Source organism: Canis aureus, chromosome 17, assembly GCF_053574225.1.
Source record: "Canis aureus isolate CA01 chromosome 17, VMU_Caureus_v.1.0, whole genome shotgun sequence".
Lineage (NCBI taxonomy): Eukaryota > Metazoa > Chordata > Mammalia > Carnivora > Canidae > Canis > Canis aureus.
The window spans coordinates 1,068,377-1,092,138 of NC_135627.1; the positions used below are offsets into that span (position 1 = coordinate 1,068,377).

The 23,762-nt window shown below is 56.4% G+C and overlaps 1 protein-coding gene across 8 annotated transcripts in view; it reads right to left on the reverse strand.

Moving 5' to 3' along the window:
• Positions 1-23,762, reverse strand: part of ATP11A (ATPase phospholipid transporting 11A) — a 128,475-nt gene that overhangs the window by 65,175 nt on the left and 39,538 nt on the right. For all 8 annotated transcript variants that reach the window (XM_077854919.1, XM_077854915.1, XM_077854917.1 and 5 more), the window contains exon 2: positions 72-194. In XM_077854919.1, the coding sequence (XP_077711045.1) occupies positions 72-194 (123 nt within the window). The remainder of the gene's footprint in view (positions 1-71; positions 195-23,762) is intronic.

Sequence of the window (23,762 nt, forward strand, 5' to 3'; positions counted from 1 at the left end):
GGGGTGGGCAGCAGCCACGGCAATGGTAACCATAGGGCCTGTGGGAAACAGAATCCCAGGAGACAGCTCACCTTGGAAGAGACTATTCTGTTGTCGGGGTGCCTCTGCAGGATGTAGGCCTCAGCACCAGGCGGGGGCTCCTTGTGCCCCACGTAGATGGTCCGACTGTCCACCCAGTTCTCTTCTCCAGCACACTACAGAATACAGAGCAGCATTAGCACAGGGACAGCTCCTCCCCAGAGTGCCAGCTGCACTGCAGGTCCCCATCAACAGAACCTGTGTGGGGCCAAGGCCCAAGCTTCCTCCATCTCACCCAACCCCCACGGGAGTGGCCTGAGCAGGTGGTCTGCACCCCCAGCCAGAGCCGCTGGTCATCAGGGGAAAGAACGCAGCTGGGCTCAGTGGGATCCTCGGGCTTCCAACAGAAAGGACAGCAGCCGTTGGAAACATGGAGCAGGTCTCTAACAAGAGGGTAAAAGTGGGCATTCAGGACAGAGGTGTGAGCCCTCCAGTATCTCCCTACTCAACGGCTCTCCTGGGAAGAGAGAAGGCTGGGGTGCTCTTCAAAGTGTCGTGCCCACCAGGCACTTGGTAAACATCTTCTGACCAGAAGGACCTTTACAACCCTCCACCAACCCTGCACTGTCAGCACAGAGGAGCCTAAGATACCACAGCTACCAAGTCAGCCTCGCGTAGCAGCCCCCTCAGCCCCTGGCCCCCCAGCTCGGGGTCCTGCCCCACCAGGCGGCCTGCTGGGGTGCCGTAAGCAGGGTGAAGTGGGGGTCGATGTGATGGGATGGGAGGAAGGGTGGGTCAGGCCAGAGCTCTGGCTCCCACGTCACTGAGACACAAGCCTCAGCATCTCCACGGCGCCTGAGGACAGCGTCTGCTCCTCGCTCATGGCTGCTGCTGCCAACAATGAACAGAAGCAGGACGTGAAGCAGGAGCCACGCAGGAGCCCAGGGTGGTCTGTCCCTGCCCGCTGCTGTGCCCACGCACTGTGGGCAGGGAGCCCCCACTCTTGAAGCTGCACAGACGGGTAATGCAAGCAACCCGCGTCTCTGCCGGCTGAGGGACGAGAGCCTCGTGTCGCCTTGGTCTGGTTTTTGCTCCCGCGCCCCCATGTTTGCCCATCTACCACCCTCTCAGGGCAGGAGCCCACAGGTGGGGCTGTGCCCCCAGCAGCACGGCACGTACAGCCGCTGTCAATGCTGCCTTTGCGCCCTCCATCAGGGCCTGGCTTTGTGAGGCGTCCAAGCAGACTAGAGGCACAGATAAGCCAAGCCCCGTAACCCCACCCATGTTTCCAGAGACGCTCAGTATGGATGTGGGCAACGCAAGACCCTGGGAGAGAACGGGGTGGCCCCTCCTCAGCAGGAAGTCAGGATGTGGCCCCCCCAGAAACCCTGCACTACGAGGGCCAGGCCGTATCCGTGGCAGCGCGAGCCCTCCCCCACCGCCCCACGCCCCTCCTGCTACCATTTCAAGGATGCTGACTAAAATGCCTGTGTGACAGCTTTGTAAATAAATCTCTGTATGTGAGATTGAAGAAAAGAGAGTCCCTGGTATCCCTTTACTTCTCAAGACACAACCACAGGGGCTCCTCATTCCCATGGATTCATGTACTTGTGTTCAAAAAGAATATGTAATAAAAGAACTAGGAGAGGAAAGAAAAGCATAAAGATCTAACTTTTAATACAAAAATGAAAATCCTGAAAACCTTTCCCCAGCCACTGGCTCTCAGGCCTGACCCGGGCCACAGACGCTCCAATCCTCCAGCAGGCAGGCAGAGGTACCCACTGCGCCCAGAGCACATCCACATCTCAAGGGAGGTGCAGTCAGGAGGAAGAATGCTATCACTTCAATTCTCCGCACTGTCTAGAGGTCACCCACTATTTTAATATGATCACAATGCCTCGCACACGACACCCAGAGTGGAGCTATTTTACCTACTGCACATTGGGATGCTACTTCTGCCTGAGGGACGTGACCAGGAAAGACACTGAGCAGCAACAAGCAGCGGGGCCTCCCTAAATCACTGCAATGAAAAATCCACCTGGAAGGAACCATGTACCTACTGGGTGAAAGCTCAGCGTGGCATCGGGACGCTCCCTTCCTGCTCCCTGAAGGACACAAAAAAGCAACAAGTCACCAGCCTCTGGAAGGCCCTGCTGCCCTGAACAGGTCACAGCTCAGTGGACCCAAGGCCATCCGCGAGGTGATGCTTCCAGCTGCCCTTGCTCACCGTGTGGTCAGCATCGCAGGCCCAGGGAGGGGCCCCAAGGGAAGACCCTTCCCGAGGTCAGGAACCTGCAGGGGATCTCACGTGCGGCCCTGACAGGCAGAAAGCGTCTCCAGGTTCAGATCAAGACCAAGATGAGTTCTGAGGGCTGTTCTCTGCACAAATGTCCAGCTCTAAGAACCCCGAATGTACAGAACATGTACACAACGCGACCAACAAGGCGCTCCTGAGAAAGCCTGGCTCGGGTCACACCCACGTCACACACGTGTCCCGCGGCTGACTGGCTCCCTAAATAAGGACGCGCAGCTCAATACTTCTGTGTCTGGTTTGGTCAGCAAGACTGTGCTTCTCGGTACATTCAGTGATGAAAACAAACTTATCAGCCCCGGGGCAGCCCCGGTGGCCCAGCGGTTTAGCGCCGCCTGCAGCCCAGGACGTGATCCTGGAGACCCTGGATCGAGTCCCATGTCGGGGTCCCTGCATGGAGTCTGCTTCTCCCTCTGCCTCTCTCTCTCTCTCTCTCTGTGTCTCTCTATGAATAAATAAATAAAATCTTTAAAAAACAAACTTATCAGCCCCGATTATATAACTTCGTGACTTAGCCAGTCTGACCCACACATCAGTCACACAGTCCGCCGTCCAGCACTGGTACACGCAGAGCTCTGAGGATGATGCTGTGGGCATCATGAAACCTCCGAGGTCAGGGAGACAGAGACACCAGCCTCATCGGAGACGGGACCAGCGCTGCCACCCAACACAGCCTCCAGGACCTCCCCCACAGTGTGGGGGGCTGGAGATGCACATCAGCAATGCAAGGCTGATGCCAGCAGGAGGTGCTCTCTCTCAGCTCGCAGGGGGCCCAAGAGGATAGCGCCCGCACACCCTGAAGGCTGCCGTGAGTCCAATCCCAAGTGCACATCTGAGCTGCGGGAACGGGCCCCGGTGCTCTGTGGCCTGCAGCATGCAGACCCACGCCCGCACTGCCCAGAGCGCCCTGGGCTCACCACCGCGGACAGGCAGCTGCCGCCTGGCCAGGTCCCAAGCCACCAGACTCACACAGAGGAGGGGAAGGAGTCTTCCTTCTGTCACAAACAGAAACGAGGGGGGAAACCACAGGACATACAGCGGCTGATGGAAGAAAGTGCAGCATCTGGGCGATCACCAGCATGCATGGTGGTGAGGTGGGTACCCTGTTCCAGAAAACAGGCTCCAGGAGAACCACCAATGAGGAGAGCTTCAGGCAGCGAGCAAGATCAGTGGAGAGCAGACCCCACGTGTGCCATGGGGCGCCGCTGTCTTCACCCAACGTACCCACCCGCATGTCCGTGTGCACATGATGCCATGCCCTGAAGTGATGGCACAACGCTCTGCCGGCCACACACTGCAGAGGACCCGGTGCTTCTGTCCCTGTGAGCCAGGAATAAAACTTCCACTTTTGTTCCAGAGCACAGAACACACTACAGACAAAAGAACCGCTTCGCTCACTCATGCAGTTTATTTATGTCCAACCTAAAAGCACACAGGCAGACACTGCGGTTCGTGTGATGGACTGTGAGTTCCCAACGAGCTCTTAAAATGCTAGTCATGGCATGAACGGGTATAGACATGGCTCTGTCAGCAGAGAGCTCCTGTTCACACAGCAACCCCTCCATCCTCCACGCCCATTGTGACAGAGCAGCCTTCCCTCAGGTGGACCTAATGTCTGGCCCATTCAGATTACTAAATGAACATTCAGGTAAGCTGTTGGTCAACAGGGCACCTGGTGTTCCATATCCTGCTGGCGGGAGACACGGACGGAAACTGCAAGGACACATGGCTTCACGTGCCCTGGGCGGTGACAACGGAGACGAGGGCACGCAGGGAGGCTGTGGGGACGGGGCTGCCCGTCACCGGCGGGGATCGTGCAGCGGTGCAGCCGCTGTGGGAGATGGTCGCCACTTCCCCAGAAAGGCAAGTGTGCCACAGTCGCCACATGGCCCAGCGATCCCAGTACTTGGTGTGTATGGAGAAATGGAAGCAATGTCCACATAACTGCGTGTACACGTGTGTTCACACCAGCATCGTCTGGAGCAGCCAAGAGGTGGGAACAACCCGAATGTCAGTCAGCTGATGGACAGACACAGAGGGCTGGTTTACCCACACGGACTCATCACTCACCCATGAGGAGGACGCATGCTACAGCATGGGTGAACATGGAAACTACATAAAGGGAGGAACGGAGACAAAAGGTCACGCACCATAGGGTCTCATTCACGTGAAATGTCCAGGACGGGCAGATCTGCAGACTGGGCTTGCCCAGGGCTGGGCGAGTAACTGCTAATGGTTTCTTTGGGGATGAGGACAATGCTCTGATTGGGGGTGTGAACATGTTCCAACAGACACTGATGAGTCGCACACATGCAAAGCCCTGTGGTACGCAGGTTACACCTTAGCAGTGATACAGCAGATACTCATGCTTCCTGGGTGGCTGTGCAGTCTACATGCACACGAGCTCACCACTTCTCACTTCAGGAACACACGGTGGTGGCGGCGCCGTCGGAGATCACACAGCTCCTGTGCATGCCTCCCATCCGTCCTTGGCTTCTGCTGGCCCTTCTTCATTTTCTTGGAGGGAGAGGTCAGCCTTGTGTCTGAACCGCTTCCCCTTCCAGTCGCCCGTGTAGGCTCTAGAAACTCAGATGTAAAGGTCTCACAGTAACTGTTTCAGGAAGTGAAAGCTACAGCAGGGAACATGACCTGGTGGGATCTCGTACAACAGGCCTCGTGCCTGACGCACACAGTCATGCCTCTGCAAATGGCACATCCCTCAGCGAAAGAGGAAGGATGCACGGTAGGCTCACAGGGGACCTGCCAACGCTGCTCACCTGGCAGGTCTCAGTGGCGGCTATGGTGGCAGGGGCTTCAGAAACTGCTCAGTTGGCCGCCTCCTCTCAGGGCCTTCGAGTGGCCAGAGCTGCCTTTGCGTGAGCCCTCCACGCGTCAGCACCTGCTCACCTGCCTGGGATGAGCAGATGCACCTATGGGTGGGTGGGAGGCTGGGACTATGCTGAGCAAGCCCATCAGATCCACTTCCATGACTCCCACGACAGTAGACGAGCAAACAGGAAGGATGTCAAGGGCCAGGGCGGGAAGACAGCCCTGCAGGCGGCAGCCCCGGGGCCCGAGTGGCAGCAGGATGGAAACTTCTGGGGAAGTCTGGGTGAGCCTGGAGGGTACAGGCAGACGGGACGAGCAGGAAAGAGGAGAAAGCAGCAACCGCCCGCAGCCCTCAGCAGCCCGGAGCCCCATGGCAGCTGCACCCCCACCCCCTGGGAGAATGCAGCGTTTTGAGAAAGGGTCTCTGTCGTGAGCCAGGAGCCACGGAGGAAATGTCACCACACATCACAGTGACCCAGCTCCCTGAACATCCTGCAGGGCTCCTTCCCTTGATTCTCCTTCTCTAAAGATGTTTTACGTTTGGATCGATTGATTCATCAGTGTCCGAGAACCCCACACCTGTGTTCATGGGCGTGGTAGTGCAGTGTTCCTGACGGCATGGTGCTGGTGGTCGATGGCCAGCGGCCTCAGGGACAGGCTGAACATGGGCCAATGTCCCTCTGTGTTTATGGGACATGCGGTTCTGTGGGATCTGGGGTGCAGGGCTCAAGTCAGAGACTGGCCCACTCAGACTTCAGTAGAACCTGCCATCTGATGGGAAGCAATCCCAAACCAAGAGCCACCATGTGGGGGCCTGGGCCCCAACCGGAAGAGGTCAGAACGGGCAGCAGCAGAGTGGCCTAAACAGCGTCCAATATCAACTGGCTTCTTGAAAACGGGTCACAGTACTAGACCAAGTGACCATGTGGTCTCACCCACAGCTAAGAGTAAAGGACGAAGAGAGCAGAGCAGTGCCTAGGAGGTCAGGAAAGCCGGGGCACCGGGCCCTGAAACCTCGTGCATGTTCCCAGCGATGAAGGGAGGGGTCCAGGCCCCGTCCTGTTCTCTCACTGACTGTGCCATGGGGATGGACATGGTGGGGGTGTGACGAGGAGGGACTGGCCAAGTAGCCAGGGACACACAGACTTCAGGATGAACCCAGAGGGAGAAAGAAGAAAAGGATCTTCGTCCAAGCAGACCAGAGGGCCCTCCCTAGGCAGGTCGGGGCAGGACCTCAGCCTGAAGCAGGACCAGGGCACCCTGAGTGGGTGGGGGCCCCTTGGCTGTCGGGCTGGCCCCGTTAGAAGTGGGGGCCAAGTTCCAGTGGTCAGTGGCTGCTGGATCCTTCCGGGCTGGGGACAGAGCTGCAGCATCGGGCTGGCCTGGCTCCTGTGACCATCACTGAGGATGGTCGTATGCTCCAAACATGCTCACATATCCTGGGGGGAGAGGGTGCCCCCACATGGGGAATTCAAACACACATTCTAGAGTACAGAAATAACCACCAGATTTAATGAGTGTGAACACTTTTGTCATAATTGTACAGGTGACTTTTTAAAGAAAGTAATTAGAAATAGAGATTTTTAATAAGTCATTTGAAAGCCTTCCTCTTAAAATCTCAGACACAAAAACGTCACGTCCCTAACTTGCCGCAGGGGTGGGCCACCCCAGAGATACCAGTGTCCAAGAGAACCAGAGTCCTCCAGGCGCCATGGACCGAACACAGCTTCAGGCTGTTAGAAGCCCATTCCACGTCCGCCCTAACCCACTTCTGTGTCAAGCAGTGGACACGGCGCCCGCTGAAACCACACACAGGAGGGAGTCCACCATCCCGAGGGGGGGTACCGAGCTCCCCTACGGAGCTGAGTCTATCGGCAGCAGCACCCCTCCCGCCAGGCCCCTGAGTGCCGACTCTGCACACAGGTCATGTCTGTCCCACCACGGGCAGTCCACACTCCTCTCCAGTTCCAAGGCTGTGCACACAGTACTTTCAAACCACCTTTACTCCAGAGTGACGTGTGCTTTCTGACTCTCCCTCTGAACCGGTTATCATATCTGATTCCCTCACAATGAGCAAAATATCACCTCACATTTGTGTTTGCACGAGAATCACAGTTGTCCGTGGGGTGGGTATCCCACAGTTTGGAATCCGACCTTAAGTGAAGTTCGAGTACAGTCCTGGGGTTTCTGTGACCAGATTCAGGCTCTGCACGAAGCTCTCACTCTCCAGTGCAGCCCATATGAGCAGGACCAGGAATGTTCCAGAAAATAAGAAAACAGAACCCTGATCACACTGCCATATCAGAGCAACTAAGGAAAGAAGCAAGAACACAGGCTGGCACCTTCCTGACACCGCTGACGGCCCACCTCACCACAGCCCAGACACCAGTCAGCAGGGAAGGCCCGGTTTCACCCCCATTGGCAACCATCAGTGGCCACACCAGGTAAAGCCTTCATGGCTCCCTGGGGGCCAGCAAACCATCCGCCCTTCTTCGTATAGGGACAGGACTGGCACGGCCACACACTTGCTCCTGGGAAGGCCGCGGCTGGCTCTGCAGATGCTCCCAGGCGGAGCTGGCTCCCCATGTCGGGGGCTGTGGTCTCAGAGCACACATGGGGCCCTGCTGCGTGCTGTGCAGGGCGTTAGTGACAGGCTGGGGCGGGTACAGCCTTGGGCAGCGGGGCTCTGGGGAGGACACCCAGATGCTCCAAACCCAGGGCAACACTCGCACTCGCACCTGGGACGCACCGGGCCACAGAGGCTGGGGCCTGGCTCTGTGAGGGGGGACCCGCCCATCACCTTCCTGGCACTGGAGTGTCCAGTCACCACCTTCTCCATCAGCTTCTGACCTCAGATGCTCCCAGCACTTCAACAAGGAAGAGCCTGACACAGAGCAGCTTCAAAGCCTGGTGGCTCTTTCCCCAGACCTCCCAACACCTAACAAATAGGATGTCTATAAATACCACCCCCCACCCAACGCTGTTCTAGGAAGACTCCTAAGCAGGGAATCACTCTAACAGGACCCCAGTAGTCATGCCAAACTCGTTTCTCCTGTGGGTGAGATGCAGGTCATCACGGAACTGCAGATGGGATGGGGACCACAGAGCGCCAAGCACACATCCCGGAGCAGGGGTCGGGGAGCAGTTCCCGCCTGTGCACTCCCCACTCGGCCGCAGCCCTCAACCAAAGCTTGGTGGTGCCACCTGGGAGGAGAACTGGCAGGTCCCCTGAGCAGGGTGGCCTTACACCTTCACCCCCTGACGCAGATCGTCGGTAGGAGTCCCTCAAGGTCTACGGGTATAACAGCCCTGAACAACCACACCGCACGGGCACAGAGCTTTCCCCTAAATGTCTCTGCCCATAGGTGCCCTTGGGGGCATAGTCTAGGGACTCCACCGAAGAAATGAAATTCAGGGGCGCCTGAGGGGCTCCATCAGTGAAATGTCTGCCTTCTGCTTGGGTCATGGCCTCAGGATCCTGGGATTGAGTCCTACCTCAGGTTTCCTGCTCAGTGGAGTCTGCTTCTCCCTCTGCCTCTGCTCCTCCCCCTGCTCATTCTCTCTCGCTTGCTCTCTCTCTGTATCTTAAATAAATAAATAAAATCTCAAAATAAAATTAAACTCAGAAGTTCAGTGACTGGTGCAAGGGTACTGAGCACAGTAGTGAAGACCTGGCCTGGAAGGAAGTCTATGGATTGAGAAACCAAGTCACAGCAACAGTCAAGTCTCCAAACCCACAGTGGTCAAGGATTCACCTTGAAAGGTTACTCACACCTGCTCAGAGATGCGATTCCCAGACATGCATGAAGACAAGCTCATCCCCAAATGTGGGGCAGAACCTGCCAAGCACTGAAGTCCTGACCCCGGCGCTTCCTGGCATGGAGAGAACAGACACTGCCGTCTAGGAGGGCGCCAGGCATGTGTGCCAGGCTTCTGGAGAAGTCCACAGAGCTGGACGCCGTCTGGGCTTGACAAGTTTGCATGAAGGAGAAAGAACATAAACTATAACAAACCCAGTGGTTCTCAAACTCTGAGGTAAGAAATATATTTTACTTTATTTTTTAAGATTTGAGAGAAACAGGACAGAGAGCACTAGTTGGAGGCACAGAGGGAGTACTGAGCGTAGAGCCCCATGTGGGACTTGATCTCAGGACCCCGGGATCACGAGCTGAGCCAAAATCAAGAGTTGGAGTCTTCACTGACGGAGCCTCCCAGACACCTCCATGTTAGCAAACTTAATTCAATCGTGACCATGAATACAGGAGAAAGAAGCGTGGGGTCCCTGCCCCGTCGTGGTTCTGGTTCTGTTCTGGAAACCCTGGCTCTTGCTCACTGACCTGCAGCTGTGATCTGTGAAGGGTCGCTCGCATGGACAGCATGTCCTCTACTGACCTCATGTTCTGACGGGCTCGGTGTCCTGTGTCCGCAATCTGTGTATCGGAATGTCAACTTCCTGAAGGGCCCTGATTAAAATAATGTCCAGAACGGGGTCTGTTTTCTCCCAAGGTATCATCAACTTCCATTTCTCCAAAATGTAACAACCAGAGAGACGGGACAGCTCTTGGCTCTAACGCATCGCCTGGAACAGCCAGTGCATCAGCTGGGGTCTCCTCCGTCCTGAGCCTGGCGGCACCCAAAGCCTTCACTTCCCGACCTCTGACTTTACATAGACGACAAGATCGGAACCCACCAGGGGTCACGGTTTCCAAAGGGAAGGAAACATCCTAGAACCGGGTATATGAAATTAGCTTTCATGAAATTTCTGTTAAACAGAGGTAAGTTAGGGATGCCTGAGTGGCTCAGAGGTTGAGCGTCTGCCTTCGGCTCAGGTCATGATCCCCGAATCCTGGGATGGAGTCCTGCATCCGGCTCCCGGCATGGAGCCTGCTTCTCCCTCTGCCTGTGTCTCTGCCTCTCTCTCTCTCTCTGTGTCTCTCATGAATAAATAAAATCTTTAAAAAAACTGAGGGGGGCACTTAATGGGATGAGCACTGGGTGTTATACTATATGTTGGCAAATCAAACTTCAATAAAAAAATACATATATATAAATTTTTTTAAAATCTTAAAATGAATAAATAAAAAATAAACATTGGTAAGTTGAGGCCTGTGTGCCCTGTGCTCTGCATGGGCATCACCTGGCAGCCGTGGCCCCAGAAATCCCATGTGGACTCCGTGGTCCTGGGGGCCCAAGCAGCGGGAAGCACTGCCTCTCAGGGTCTGCGTCTCCTCGCTTTCACACGTCTAACATGCCATGTGGAGAATCTGTCTTATGTTCCCAAGAAACATTATCAACACTCTTTACAAATCTCCCTATTTCAAGGGTATTTACATCCTGCTGCTGAGCCAAATGGCAGATCGTGTGTCCAAATTACAAATCTGGAGTTGTTTCAGCTAATTTTAAAACTACAAAGTGTCAAAATAAATCCACCTACCTACCTGTTTCTTGTCCCTAAACCAGCAGGAATCCTAAAGCCTCTGTGTCCCACTGGCCAGGACTATGCACAGTTAGAGGTCACAGCCAGGGCCTTGAAGTGTGCTCAGCCCCAGTCTCTCACCTCTGAGGGTCGTGGAGGGAGATACCTTGTACCAGCAGCAAAGGGAGGGGCACTTGTCCTGCTTGTCCCCCACCCCTTTGCCTGGGCACCTCTCTATGGGGATGCAGGCAGAGGAGCTGAACCAGCAGGGACACGGGGTGGTCTATGGAGGCTGCACTGGGCTGGCACAGACCCATGGGGGGGCATGCTGGCACGAACCTGTAGGGGTGCTGGTACAGACCCAGGGGGGCCATGCTGGAACAGATCCAGGGAGGGCATCTGGAACAGACCTGGGGAGGGCATGCTGGCACAGGCTGGGGGGGTGCTGGCACGGACGGCGGGGGGGGGGCACCCTGGCACGGATCCAGGGAGGGCACACTGGCATGGACTCAGGCGCACACTGGTACAGACCCAGGGCGCACAGGTTACGGATCCCTCATGCACGCAGGTCTGCTGACTGGAACACACAGCCCAGGGCTGCAGTGCCCACCTCCCCTCGGGTCCCCGCATCACCTTGCTGTGGAATCTCCTCCTCGCCTCCAGAGAACAAGGCAGAGCGCGGTCAGGGTGGAGGTGGAGGAGGCTGCCGAGCCATGTGTGCCCCTCACGCAGGCCCTGGGTCACCCAGGGGGCGCTGCAGACGTGGACGACAGACAGACCTACCCACAGGGGCTGAGAACACGAGGAGTACCTGCACACCTTAATGCACAAGGACCAGCTCACCTGCCACGCGCGATCTTTCCAGGCCTGGCCTGGGATCCACACTGACCAGCAGGCATGCAGACAGCTCACCCCACAAAGCATCACCATCTACCAGCCGCCGAAGGGCACCGGGCTTGTCTGCTCAGGTGTAAGCACGGCCAGAACTGGCTGGGCCTGGAGCCAGCTGACCCCATGGCTCTGGTGGGAGTCTGGAGGATCCGTGGAGCAGGCTCAGTCACTGAACAGAGCACAGCACCATTTGTATACCCCCCGCCTCCGACTCAGGAGCAGGTAAAGAACAGAGCTGTGGTCACAACACCCTCTTGCAGAGGCCAACTCCAGGGGGAAGCGAAGGGGGTTCCAGTCCACAGCTGTATTCTGGAGGTGCAGGAGCAGGAGGTAGCCCCCACCTCATCGCCTGGGAGAGTGTGAGGAACTGAGCCCGACACCCACCCCGGGGACAGAGGGGGGGTGTGGGCGATGACCCGAAGTGCCCCACGGATTCCTGTGTTCCTGGGGGACCTCAAAACACAGGTGAATGACAGGTCAAGGCTTTGCCTGAGTGGCCCCCAAGGGTACGTGAAAGGTCACCATGGCTCCCCTACAAACACAAACCATGTCAAAAAGCAGACTGTACCTGGGACACATGAAAGACCATCAAGGATTTGAACAGATATTTCTCCAAAGACCTACAAATGGCCAATAGCCCAAAGAAAGATGCTCAGCAGTCACCAGAGAAGTGCAGACCAAACCCTGTCCACGCATGAGATGCCAGTCACAGGGGTGCAAAGGTGGGACCCAACCGCACGGCAAGCACGCAGACCCAGAAGGCAGACCTGTGGCTGGCGGGGCTGGCGGGGCAGGAACTGCGAATGCGTGCTGGGTTTCTTCTCGGTGATGAAAGTGTTCTCATGCTACGTGGGGGTGGTGGTCTCATCACTTGTGAATATATTAAAAACCACTGAATTGTACCTTTTAAAGAGTTGGTTTTAGGACACGTGAACTCATCCCAGTCACGCCCCAGGTGAGCTCTCCCCACAGATCTGCAGGGTGGCGGGTGCACTCACGCCCGCGTTGGGCCCATCGCACCTGCTGGAGCCGCCCTTCACTTCCCTTTCACGGCAGAGATGTGGTTGTACCAGATTCACTCTGGCTTGGGGAAACGGATAATGTTTTTAAAGTTCTGTTTTTAATAAGATGTATTTCCTAACGTGTGAACCTAAGTTCACTGTGTTTCCCAAGGAGCACACCTCGCAGCTGAGTAGCTCAGAACCGGTGCAGGGTAAAATGGGACAAACATGGTCGAGAGCAAGCACCGTCCACTCACGCTCTGGGCATGGAAAAAGCAGGACAACTCATTTCTGGGGTGCATGGGGCCCCCCAGTTTTAGCCGCAATGGCTGTTCCTCCCAGAAGGGTGGGGGACTCCCTGCATGCCTGTGCAGACCCCTCTCTGCCACCCCAGGGAGGAAGAGGGGCCTCTGAGTTCTGAATTCCATCCTAACAGGGCCACCTGCCACTGGGATGGTGCTCGGGCCGTCACTGGCGCTGCGGTCAGCTCTGCCAGGATGCAGGTACAGCGGCCCGGGCGGTAAAGTCAGAAAACACACGAGGACACAAGAGACCATCAGAAATACACCGAAAATCAATTCCAGCCCGTGTTAGTCACCTAATGGCAGTTTTGAATGTCAGCGAAAACAGACTAAACCTATTAGCTGAACTACACGGGTGTGTGTGTGGGGGGGTGACAGACGCACGTAACCCGACCCTAGCGCCCTGGCCGGTCCCTTCGGTGGTCCTCCCGACAACTGCTTTTCACATTTGCAGGATCCAATGACAAAGCAAGTGCAGGCTCTCGTGTCTGTTTATAGCTTTCAAAGGCAAGGTTTCCTGTTTGATGTTAGAGGCTAATAGAGAGCTTCGGTGTTTCTAAACATAGGCCTCTTCCCCTCATTCTCCGCCAGGGCTCCAGTGCCCCGACAGAGACCGCACCCTGCTGGCGCCTACCCTCCCAGGCCCCTGCGCCTGCCAAGCGCTCAGCTCCTACACCTGCACCCAACGGCCGCCCCCCGACCCTGCTCCTGGTGCCCCACACAGGTAACAAATTATAATTGTGCTCCAGTGAAACCTGCGTGTGTAAGCGGCATCCACCAGGTCCACGCTCCCAGTCGTTCTGGCAGCCGGCGGGCAGGGCCTGGACTGCAGGGCTGGGGGCTCCCTCTGCTCCCGTCAGACCCCACCCCCTGGCGTCCCTGCCAGCACCATCTCTTACCATCATCAGTAGTAACACCCGGTTTCCCTTCTCAGGCAAATGTGGGGCATTTTACGGCCAGGAACATATTTGTAAACACAAAATCATTTGGATCACAAAAGCATCAGGGATATTCCACATCATCTGAAAACACTGACCATCTGCAAAATGTCAAATGTCAGCTGACCTAAGCTGAAATTTACAGGGTCCAGAATAAAAAATTCTAACCACAAACGACCTGGCCTCGCCTGAGTCTGACAGTTCATAGCGGTAGACACAGAGCTCCGTAAAGAGCAGGCGCATTGGGGCATATGCCCAGGTCAGAAGAAGGGCACACCACATCCAGGAGCTGAAGAAACGGGCAGGGAGAGGGCAAAACCCCACTGAAGCATCCAACTCTCCCCACCAGACTGTGGCAGTGTGGAAATAGCGGGGAAGTGGCCAAACCGGCTCCCCCTCCCACCTCCCCCTCCTAGCCCCCCTCCCACTTCCCATCCAGGTCCCCTCCCACCACCCCATAAACCTCCCCTCCCCCCTCCCCCTCCCACCTCCCCATCAGGCCCCCCCATCAGGCTCCCCATCAGGCTCCCCATCCTGCCCCCCCTCCATCATGGCTTCAAGGGACTGACTACCTTGCAATACACTTTTCTCTGCATTTGCAGACAAGGAGACATTGAGGGCTCCCAGGTAAACTCAGGCAGGTGAGTCACCTTCTAGCACATATTTCTGTGGGTAGCACAGAGGCTCCACTCACTCAGACACAGGGATGATGGTGGGTCCCCATGTGCTGGCCCAGGGACAGGGCACAGCATTGCAGGGACAACACATGGAGGATGATGGCAACATCCCCACTGGAAGGAGGGCAGCTGAGCCAGGCTCAGGGGACAGAGGATACCAGGGTGGCCTCCGTGAGGGAAGCCAGGGCCCATGAACAAGAGCCAACAACTGAAATCAAAGCTGACCTGAGCTGGGGTGGGGTGATGGAGCCATTGTGGCTGAACAGGACAAGTTCTGAGAGGGGGGGTTGCAGAGTCAGGGAGCCTCCAGGAAGGACCACACACTGGTCAGAGAATCCAGCTGAGCCCAAGCCTGGCCCCCGTCTCCCCGCACACAGGCTACACCTGCCCTGCCCCTTGAGTTCCTCTCCCAACAAGAAAAGGTAGGGACTGTGCCATGGTGAAATAATGACCGCCATCCTGTGAGCCAGAGGCGGAGGGATCTGTGCCCTGTGTCCTCGAGAGTGTTCGCAGCAGAGACGGAGGTCGGATACTCAGCAGTCTCCGAACTGGTGGTCGGCAATGGTGTGCTGGCACCAGGTAGGCAGGGACTCCGGGAAAGGCAGGCCAGACACCACAGGGGACAGGGCAGGAGGACTGGGCACACGGGGCCGTCCAGCCCTCCAGCTGCCCCAAAGCTGTGACTGCCCCCCTCCAGACGTGCCCTGGGCACAGCCCACTCGGTATGGTGTGTCCCTGGTTATAAACATGGGTGAAGAGGTTAGATGGTCCATGCACACAGGTCAGCAGAAAACAGTGCCCCCAGGACAGTGGCTGACAGTCAACTAGCAGGAGAGACGCTCCGCCAGTCAAGTGCCAAACCCCGTTGTTCACAGAGCACTACCCCGACCAGTGCCCAGGAGGCCAGCTGGAAAACCACGCGGTTTCTGCAGTTAGGTCCCACTACCAATGCTCTCCCTCTAGAGACACATTAGCCAGAAAACAAAGCAAACATACTAAATTCACAAATGAGAACGTGTTGGTACACAAGAAGGCTTTTTTTTTTTTTTTTTAAAGATCGTATTTATTTATTCATGAGAGAGACAGGCAGAGGGAGAACAGGCTCCCTGCAGAGAGACTGATCTGGGACTCAATCCCAGGACTCCAGGATCACGCCCTGAGCCAAAGGCAGATGCTCAGCCACTGAGCCACCCAGGCGTCCCACACATGGAGGCTTTTAACGGCTACAATCATATACCTTCTGCCGCAGTGTAGACGTACTTTCTAAATACTGAGTACACACGGGCTAAAGGCATGTGCAAGAGCAGGTGTGGAAGTACAGAGCTGTTTGCGGAACGCCACTGACACACACAGAGCTGCCCGGGGAACGCAGGCCCCACACCCCCAGCCTGCACGCAGGCTCCCTGAGTCTCTGCAAACCCCCAAGTACGGATTCTGGTCCAGAGGGGTCACGCAGTGACCAGCACAGGGTCATCTCTCACCACGCCGGGCTCCTGACCCTGACCTGTGGCCACTCTCCAGGGAGAGGAAACGAATGTGAAGCACACACTGGACTTGAAGACTTAGTATGAAACTATGTATGGACATAACACATCCACTCATGTTCAAATAATATTTGGAAATAATAGTAATATTTAAAGACACTTTGCATGCATCTCTACGGTTTTCAGATGCCCCACGTGGCGTACATTCGTGGGCTGGGTAGGGAGCCACCTGCCCACCTGCCTACAGCACACACCGGGTGCTGATGCCCCGTCACCTGGAGGGGAGGCTGGGGAGGTGCCCTCCTCCACATTCCATGGACAGGGGCAAGAGGTCAGGCCCTGGGGTGACCGGCCAGGCACTTCCTGACAGCAGCCCAACATCAATGGTTCTTCACTTCTCAGAACTGGTGACTCATGGCAAGAGCTGCCCTTGCTTCCGGCAGGAAAACAACCATTTGCTCCCTGTGTTGGAGGTTCACACGAGGAATGTCAGCATTCTTCCTTCTTGGGGCTATTTCTTAATCCACTTGTGTCACACACCCTCCAGAGGAGCAGATGTTGGATGCAGGCCCAGGGCTGAGTCGGGGGAACTGGATGGAGGAGGGGCTGGAGGACAGCCCCTGGGCCCTGTCCCGGTCAGGTCAGGCAGGCCAAGCTGCTCACAGCAGGGGATCAGTGAGAGAAGCTTCCGGAAGCTAACACTACAGGCCAAAAGGAGGGACCATCAGTAGCTGTCTGTGCCTCTGTGGGAGGTGAGTCCTATCGTTGACAGGCCCAGGGCCCCCGGGTGACAGCAGGCAAGGGCGCTCTTTCTCCAGGCAGTACCCAGTGACTATCTGATGTGTCTGATGATCTGAAGGGCAGCGGTCTAGGTCCCCTGCCAGCCACAGATGAAAGGCAGGCAGAGCACAGTCAGGAGGAGGGTTCCTGGCTTCCAGCTCTGAGACCCCAGGCTGGCCACAGGGTCACCCTGGAGACAGCTGCTGAGGGCCAACAATGCCTTCTTGGAAGGCCAGGGGGGCAGCGGGATCACCCTGGTCCCGGTCCACAGACCTGGCTGCCCTCAACTGCAGGAGGGTCCTGAGGGTTCCTAATTATCCTCCTAAGACTCTCAGCTGGGATGGGGTGGGGGGGGCAGGCACCCGTCTGCATTCAGACGGAAGAGGAGGCTGCTGGTAAAATGAGGCGTCCAGGGGTGCTATGGGGTTGTCAGCGATGGGTGGAGACAGGGTGCTCCTCCTGGAGCTGCCACCCTGGGGGCACAGCCGTGGGGGTGGGGGGCTCCTGCAGGAGCCATGCACCTGCCCCCCCCACCCCCACCCAGCTCCAACCCTCAGCAAGGCTGTATTTCCTGTAAGGTAAGGTGCTGCATGCTGCGTGGGGAGAGGGGAGAGACAGGTAAGGGAGCAGTGCAGGGCTGGCTGTGGAAGGCTGGAGAAGGGAGGGAAGGCAGGGGGCACCGATCAGACCCTGCACTAGCCAGGGCCAATGGCATCCCTGCTCTGCTCAAAGCCACTGCAGCTTCTCTGGGTCTCCATAAGGCCATGATGCAGCCAGAAGCCACCACAGAGTCCATGGGCCGCTGCCCATACCCCGGCAGTTTCCTGATCACTGTCCTGGCAGTGAGAGTCCAGGTTCCACAGGTCCCAGCAGTGGGGGACCCCTACACTCCCACACCGCAGCCAAGTCAGGTCCAACTTGGAGGCACGCTCGGGCCAGGGGCCCTAACGCACCCCGTGGGCTATGGGCTGTCAGCAATGCTCAGCAGCAGTATCCTTGCAACCTGAGGACCCAGGGCGGCTTGGCAAAGGATGGGAGAGATGATCACTGCTGCTCCAGGATGAACAACCAGTTGTAAAGATGCCGCATGAAACACACTCCTGGGGAGTGAAGCATCAGTCACACCAGTGGCCTTCTGCTGTGAACAGACTCTTCTCATGTTCTATCCCAGGGTTGCCCCCAATCCCTGCTGCCAAACAGATGGATGACGACATCGAGAGGAACACAGATCTCCCCCCAATCAGCAATCCTGCGGGAGCTAGGGGTGTGCCACAGCTTCTGTGGCATCTGCAGGGGGTATGATCGATACCTGTCCCTCTGGTGGGTTCTCTGCCAACAGCCAAGTCAAAGCGCTGCCCGGGTGACCCGTCTGGGGTCTGTGCTGGCAAGAGGGGTGGGAGGCGAGCCCACCCATGCTCAGGCACCACCCAGGGCACCATCAGAGTCCAGACCCCTCCTGCTGATGAGCACCTCCTAGGTCCCCCTCACTATGGGATTCGTGAGGAAGCAGTCCCAGTGGGTCTGTGTCAGACTGCACACGGACACACCTGCCTTCCCCGGGGTCTAACACCAGTCATGGTGTTACCACCGCCAACATCATCATCCCAAATGATGACAGGTCCTGGTAAAGCTCCCAAGAAAATAAAATAAAGTAAAACCTCCTTACAACATGTGTAGCAGCTGATGTTTTCAGGTCACCCTGGGGTTTGCTATACTAGATGTGGTGCGGCCCCGGGTCTCTGGAAGCAGGATGGGATGGGATCCATCCGTGCCCCAAACCTGCACAGTATGGCGACGGGCTGTGAGCAGGGAAACGAGACGGCAGGACCAGGGGCAGAGATGGGCTCGCACTCAGGGCTGGAGACACGGCTCCCGCTGGGGACCACTGACCGCTGACTCCCGGGGACCTGCCCCTGCCCTCCATGCCCAGGTCACCGGCTGCTGGGGGAGCCCACATGGGCGCAGCAGGCACTCCCCAAGGGCCCAGCACTGTGACACCCCAGCGGCTCAGCCCCGGGGATGGAGCTCTGAGTGGGAAGTCATGCTCCATCCTGGATGAACACACTCATCAGCCTCCTCTCAGACACGGGTGTGAGGGGGGCTGCCGCGTGACGACAGGTACCCGGGGATGCTCTAGGGCTGTCACACCTCAGGGGACCCCACTGGGGGCTCTTTCTTACCCTCGGTTAACAAAATATCAGAACCTCTCTGAAGAACCACTGGAGACTTGAGCCCCAGGCTCTCAGGTGAACACAGAGCAGCCCGCGATTGCTGGAGCAGTTCACTCCTACAGAGACCACGCTAACCCCTGATGGCCTTTCGGGCGCGGCCTGCCCTCAGAGCCCGCTCTCCAGCGTTACAGCAGCAGAGAAAACCCCACCACTGCTGCGGGATTCATAAAGCCAGAAGCAGTAATGGGAAAGGCAAAGCGTTCTGCACACCCTTAACCTCTACACTCATTTTTTTCTTCATGAGCGAGGCCCCTGGAAGCACTGAGTGTCCCTTCTGGGTGGGCAGGTGCCACCACTCATTTGCTCCACAGCTAAGACGTCCCCCACACAGTGGTTGCCCCAGCCCCTCAAGGCCCTTCTCTCCACCACCACCCCCAACCACCACCCTGGTGGCTCTTGTGAACCGTAAACTTCACCCCTCAGGCTTTCTTTTCCCACAGATGCACTGGAGCTCGCCACAGCGAGGACACTGATCATTTAGATGAAGCAGCGCCCGCGCCTCCTTCCCGTCAGCCATGGCCCTTCCACAGCACTCTTACCTTTGCTGAAATGAAGGTTTACCAATCTTTCTAAAAACACCTTCTATACCTTGATTTTTTTTTTTAAGATTTTATTTATTTATTCACGAGAGGCACAGAAAGGCAGAGACACAGGCAGAGGGAGAAGCAAGCTCCCTCTGGGGAGCCGGATGCGGGACTCAATCCTAGGACCTCAGGATCACGCCCTGAGCCCAGGCAGATGCTCAACCGCTGAGCTACCCAGGAGTCCCTATACCTTGATATTTTTAAAGGAAACATTCAGCTCCTAGGTGGCACCATCACACTGGATGGCCAGCTGCCCCAAGGAAGTGGCCTCCGGTTCCCCAATCTGGCAGAGGAAAGGATATGAAGACAAAGTAGCCTCTCAGGGGTGGAAGTCCAGGCTGAGACCCGGGGGTCTGGCTCCCAGCCCCGCGGGACCAAGGTGAAGGACCAGTTGTGCTGTCCCAGCTGGTCAGGATGGAGGTTCTGAAATCATATTCCAGGACGCAACCTGTGGGTGGATGAATAAGTGGGGAGAATAAAGAACTCTCAGAGGTGTTATTTTTCATGATTGTGGTAAGCTCCAAACTGCATGGTAATAGGGATCCTATTTGATGCTGCTTCTATCTTCCATGAGTGTCAGAATCTCAGACGTGTGCTGGGCCAGGCAGACGACCATGGGAAGTGGCGGGTGTGTAGCACAGTGGGGCCGCTGACCCAGGGGCAGCCCTAGGGGTGCAGGACAGCGGGCTCCCTTCTCTGCTGCAGGGCCACAGGCTGAGCCCAGGGGTTTTGAGGCCTTTTGAAAACAGCAGCATAAGCCAGGGCATCCGATGTGAAGCTATGACACCATCTAGCACCACTCCCCACTACAAAGATCTGCAGGATGAGCATAGGAAATAGGAATTTCATCCCTGCCAGGCCACTGTCTCAGCTTGATTCTGACGAATTCCTATCAAAGCCATAAAGAAGTATTAATTGTGCTGTGAACACTACCATCCTAACCGTCCTAAGCAAATGTGACTCAGTGCCCGGAAGCCTCAGGTCTCCGGACAGGAGGAACCACTCTGGCTTTGAACATGTGTTTAATGTTGCTCTGCCTGGGAAAAAATTAGGCAAGTGTGTTTAAGTTAGGACAGAATGTCTGTAAGAAGCGATACTGAAATGACAGCTTGGAAGCCACCAGTGCAGGCTTCCACCTGAAGAACCGCTTCCCCTAAATCACCAAAAGCTTAGATGGCACCACGTGGTCCTGCGGGCAGGGGCCTCCATCCCGTGTGCAGGGTGGACCGGAGCACAGACCCTTGAACCTAGCGGCTCTTTGACACGACTCTCGTGAGTTCTCTATCCTTAGAGGAAACAAGTGAAGTGACTTTTGTTCCCCATCTGCTCTGCACACAGGTGACAAGGCTGAGATGCACGGTGGCTCCTGCTCTGATCACAGACATTCCTGGGAACCCACGTTGGACAGTGTGCTGTCATCGACAGAGAGCTTTCAATGTTCCTTCCTGGACCTTGCAGGGACCATGTGGCAGCCACCGAGAGGACACGTGGACGCAGGGCTGACTCGACAGGACGATGTGCCAGCCACACCAGATGCCTTCTTCCTGAGTCAAAGCAGCTCACGTGGAAAATGTGTGACCATCACCAAGTGCTGACTGTGACTCCCAGACAGGGATGACACAAGGTCTTTGCTAATTAACGCACCACTATTCCAGCAAGAATTTGCCATTTCAGAGTTGACTGCTTGGCAAAATAGGAGTAAAAGGGACTGGCTTTATTAATCAAAAAATAAAGTAAAACAAAAGCTTCCAAGACGCCCTTGGAACACCTGTAACACTGCAAACAAAAGAGAACGAAGTCTGACTCTTTTCACGTCGGAGCGAAAGTAAACTGGCTGAGCCGCTCACTTACTGGTGCCTAAGGTTGATGACCTACTAGCATAACCCGGGAGGCCAGGGTCACAGCTGGCTTGAACCCTCATGCCCCGTGAATCGGAGCAGGTCTGGCGGCCTGGACCCAGCTGGTTCTGCACTGGTTCTGCACGCCCCTGTGCCCACCCTCTACCCGTACATTGCCCACAGCACCCCCTCCTCATGGTGATTTCCAACGAGGTCCCCAGATGCTCCAACCATCCTGGGAGCACAGGAGGTCGAGACAAAGTCAGTCCCACTTGAGAAACTGTTGGAGCGAGACAGACACAATCTCAAACCCTAGCACCAATGCAGAGAGGACTCAGCCAGGTCAGGTGCTGGGGGAAGGACAGGGCGGCTGCTCCAGGATACCTGGGTGAGGGGCCCCCTTCCCTGGGTGGGCTCCCAATAAAGTGCTGTGAACGAGGACGAGGCCCCCTCTCTGCAAATCACAACACAGCATAAATCTGGGCTGGTCCTCATGCTGCAGACAGTGGCGGCCTCACGAGAGAGATGTGGACTCTCATGAGCAAGGCCTGTGGGAGTGCGGTCCGTGCCCCGCCGCCCACCTGGGGTTGCTTCTTCTAGAGAACCTTCTCCACCTTCTCCACCCTCGATTCCTGGGGCTGCCCACAGTGCGTTCCCACTTCTTTTTTTTTTTTTTAAAGATTTTTTAAAATTTTTATTTATTTATGATAGTCACAGAGAGAGAGAGAGGCAGAGACATAGGCAGAGGGAGAAGCAGGCTCCATGCACCGGGAGCCCGACGTGGGATTCGATCCCGGGTCTCCAGGATCGCGCCCTGGGCCAAAGGCAGGCACTAAACCGCTGCGCCACCCAGGGATCCCCGTTCCCACTTCTTGAACAAACTCTGTGCTTTCCATGTGATGACACCTATCAACGACAACGTTTTTCATCAGGTGTAATTCACATGTGTCAAAATTAGAGTTTCAGCAGTTTTGACACCTTTCCGTAATGAGTTTACTGTAGGTCTTGACTCATCCTCAGAAGTGGATGCACCCGACGGGAGGTGCCCACTGGGACGGCAGTAACCACAAAGGTAAGGGGTGTTGGCAAGGATGCAGGACAGTAGGCATCACCTTACTCCAGGGATGTGCAGTGGCGTGGCCATTTTGGGAAACTGTGGTAGTTGCTTAAACAGTTAAACACAAAACATAACCCATAAAAGTTACCATATGACCCAGCAGTTTCACTGCCAGTAACAGAAACGTGTCAGTTCCAAAACAGTGACAGTGACTGCGACTCTACCCGTGGTGCCCAGGCCCCTCTCTCTCCCTCCTCACCCCGGGGACACTGCTGCCCTGGCGAGGCCCGCGGGGCCGGAGCCACAAGGACCTGAGGCCGCCACTGCCACAACAGGGAGCTGGGAGGGGCTCAGCCAGTCGGTCCTGGGGGTTGGTGCCACCTGCGCTTAGACTGCTAGCCAGACGCTGAGACAATGCCAGAGGTTTCAAGGTCTTGAGCCTTGTGACTCAGCCGAGGTAACAGTAGGTAACAGGTCACTGATGAAAGGTCACTGACAGGCACATGTATTAGAGCATGAGCTGTGTCACAGGTCCTCGGAGGAAGAGAACGGGATGTTGGCACAATTGGGGAGAGCATACCCTGTGAGTGGCCCTGCACACGAGGCCGTGCCCACAGGTCTGCAGGCTGAGGGCTACGTGCTGACGGCCACAGGGTTCAGCAGGACTCTGAAGGAGCAGCTGCAAGACATGGCATGGGGCACTCGGACTGCAGAGAGACGGATCAGGGCTATCAGGTCAGTGCAGGGAGGCCTGTTCCGTGGCCCTTCCGGCGGGCACATCTGCAGCCGCCCTGCACCGCAGCCCCACAGGAGCACTGTCCTGACAGAGCCTGTGTGACCTGCTGGGAGCCCCGCCCACTGCGCATACCAGAGCTAGAGCCTGGGTGGAGCCCAGGGGCACATGTGGGCCCGTGGCCAGGTCTGAAGGACTCACTGTGCAACCTTCATTGCACTTTGGTCAGAAACCCATTTGTACAGAAAGCCTGCAATTTCATGTTTTACAGATTAAGTCATATTTAACTTGTATTTTCTGGCATGAGTGTGATCGAATGTCGTCAGGATGTGAGGACAACTCTGACTGCAGGTAAAGAGGACGGGGTCTCCGGGAGGTCTGTGTTGCTCCAAGGAACGCCTCCATGAAGAGATGTCACTCCAGGATCTGACAGCTGTCAGCCTCCAGAACCACACACAGGAGGGAAGCCTGTACTTTCTTAATCCCTGGGGCGTGAAATAAAACAGCAGCCACACGGCATGGGCACATCGATTCGGCCAGGATGCCAGGGGCCGTGGCGGCACGTGGTGGATGCCCTGTGATGCCGGCTGCCTCCATGTGGACACATCACTGCCTCCATCCCCACGGCGGGGGCGGAATGTTGGTGACAGCTAGGAGTGTGATGTGGGTGTG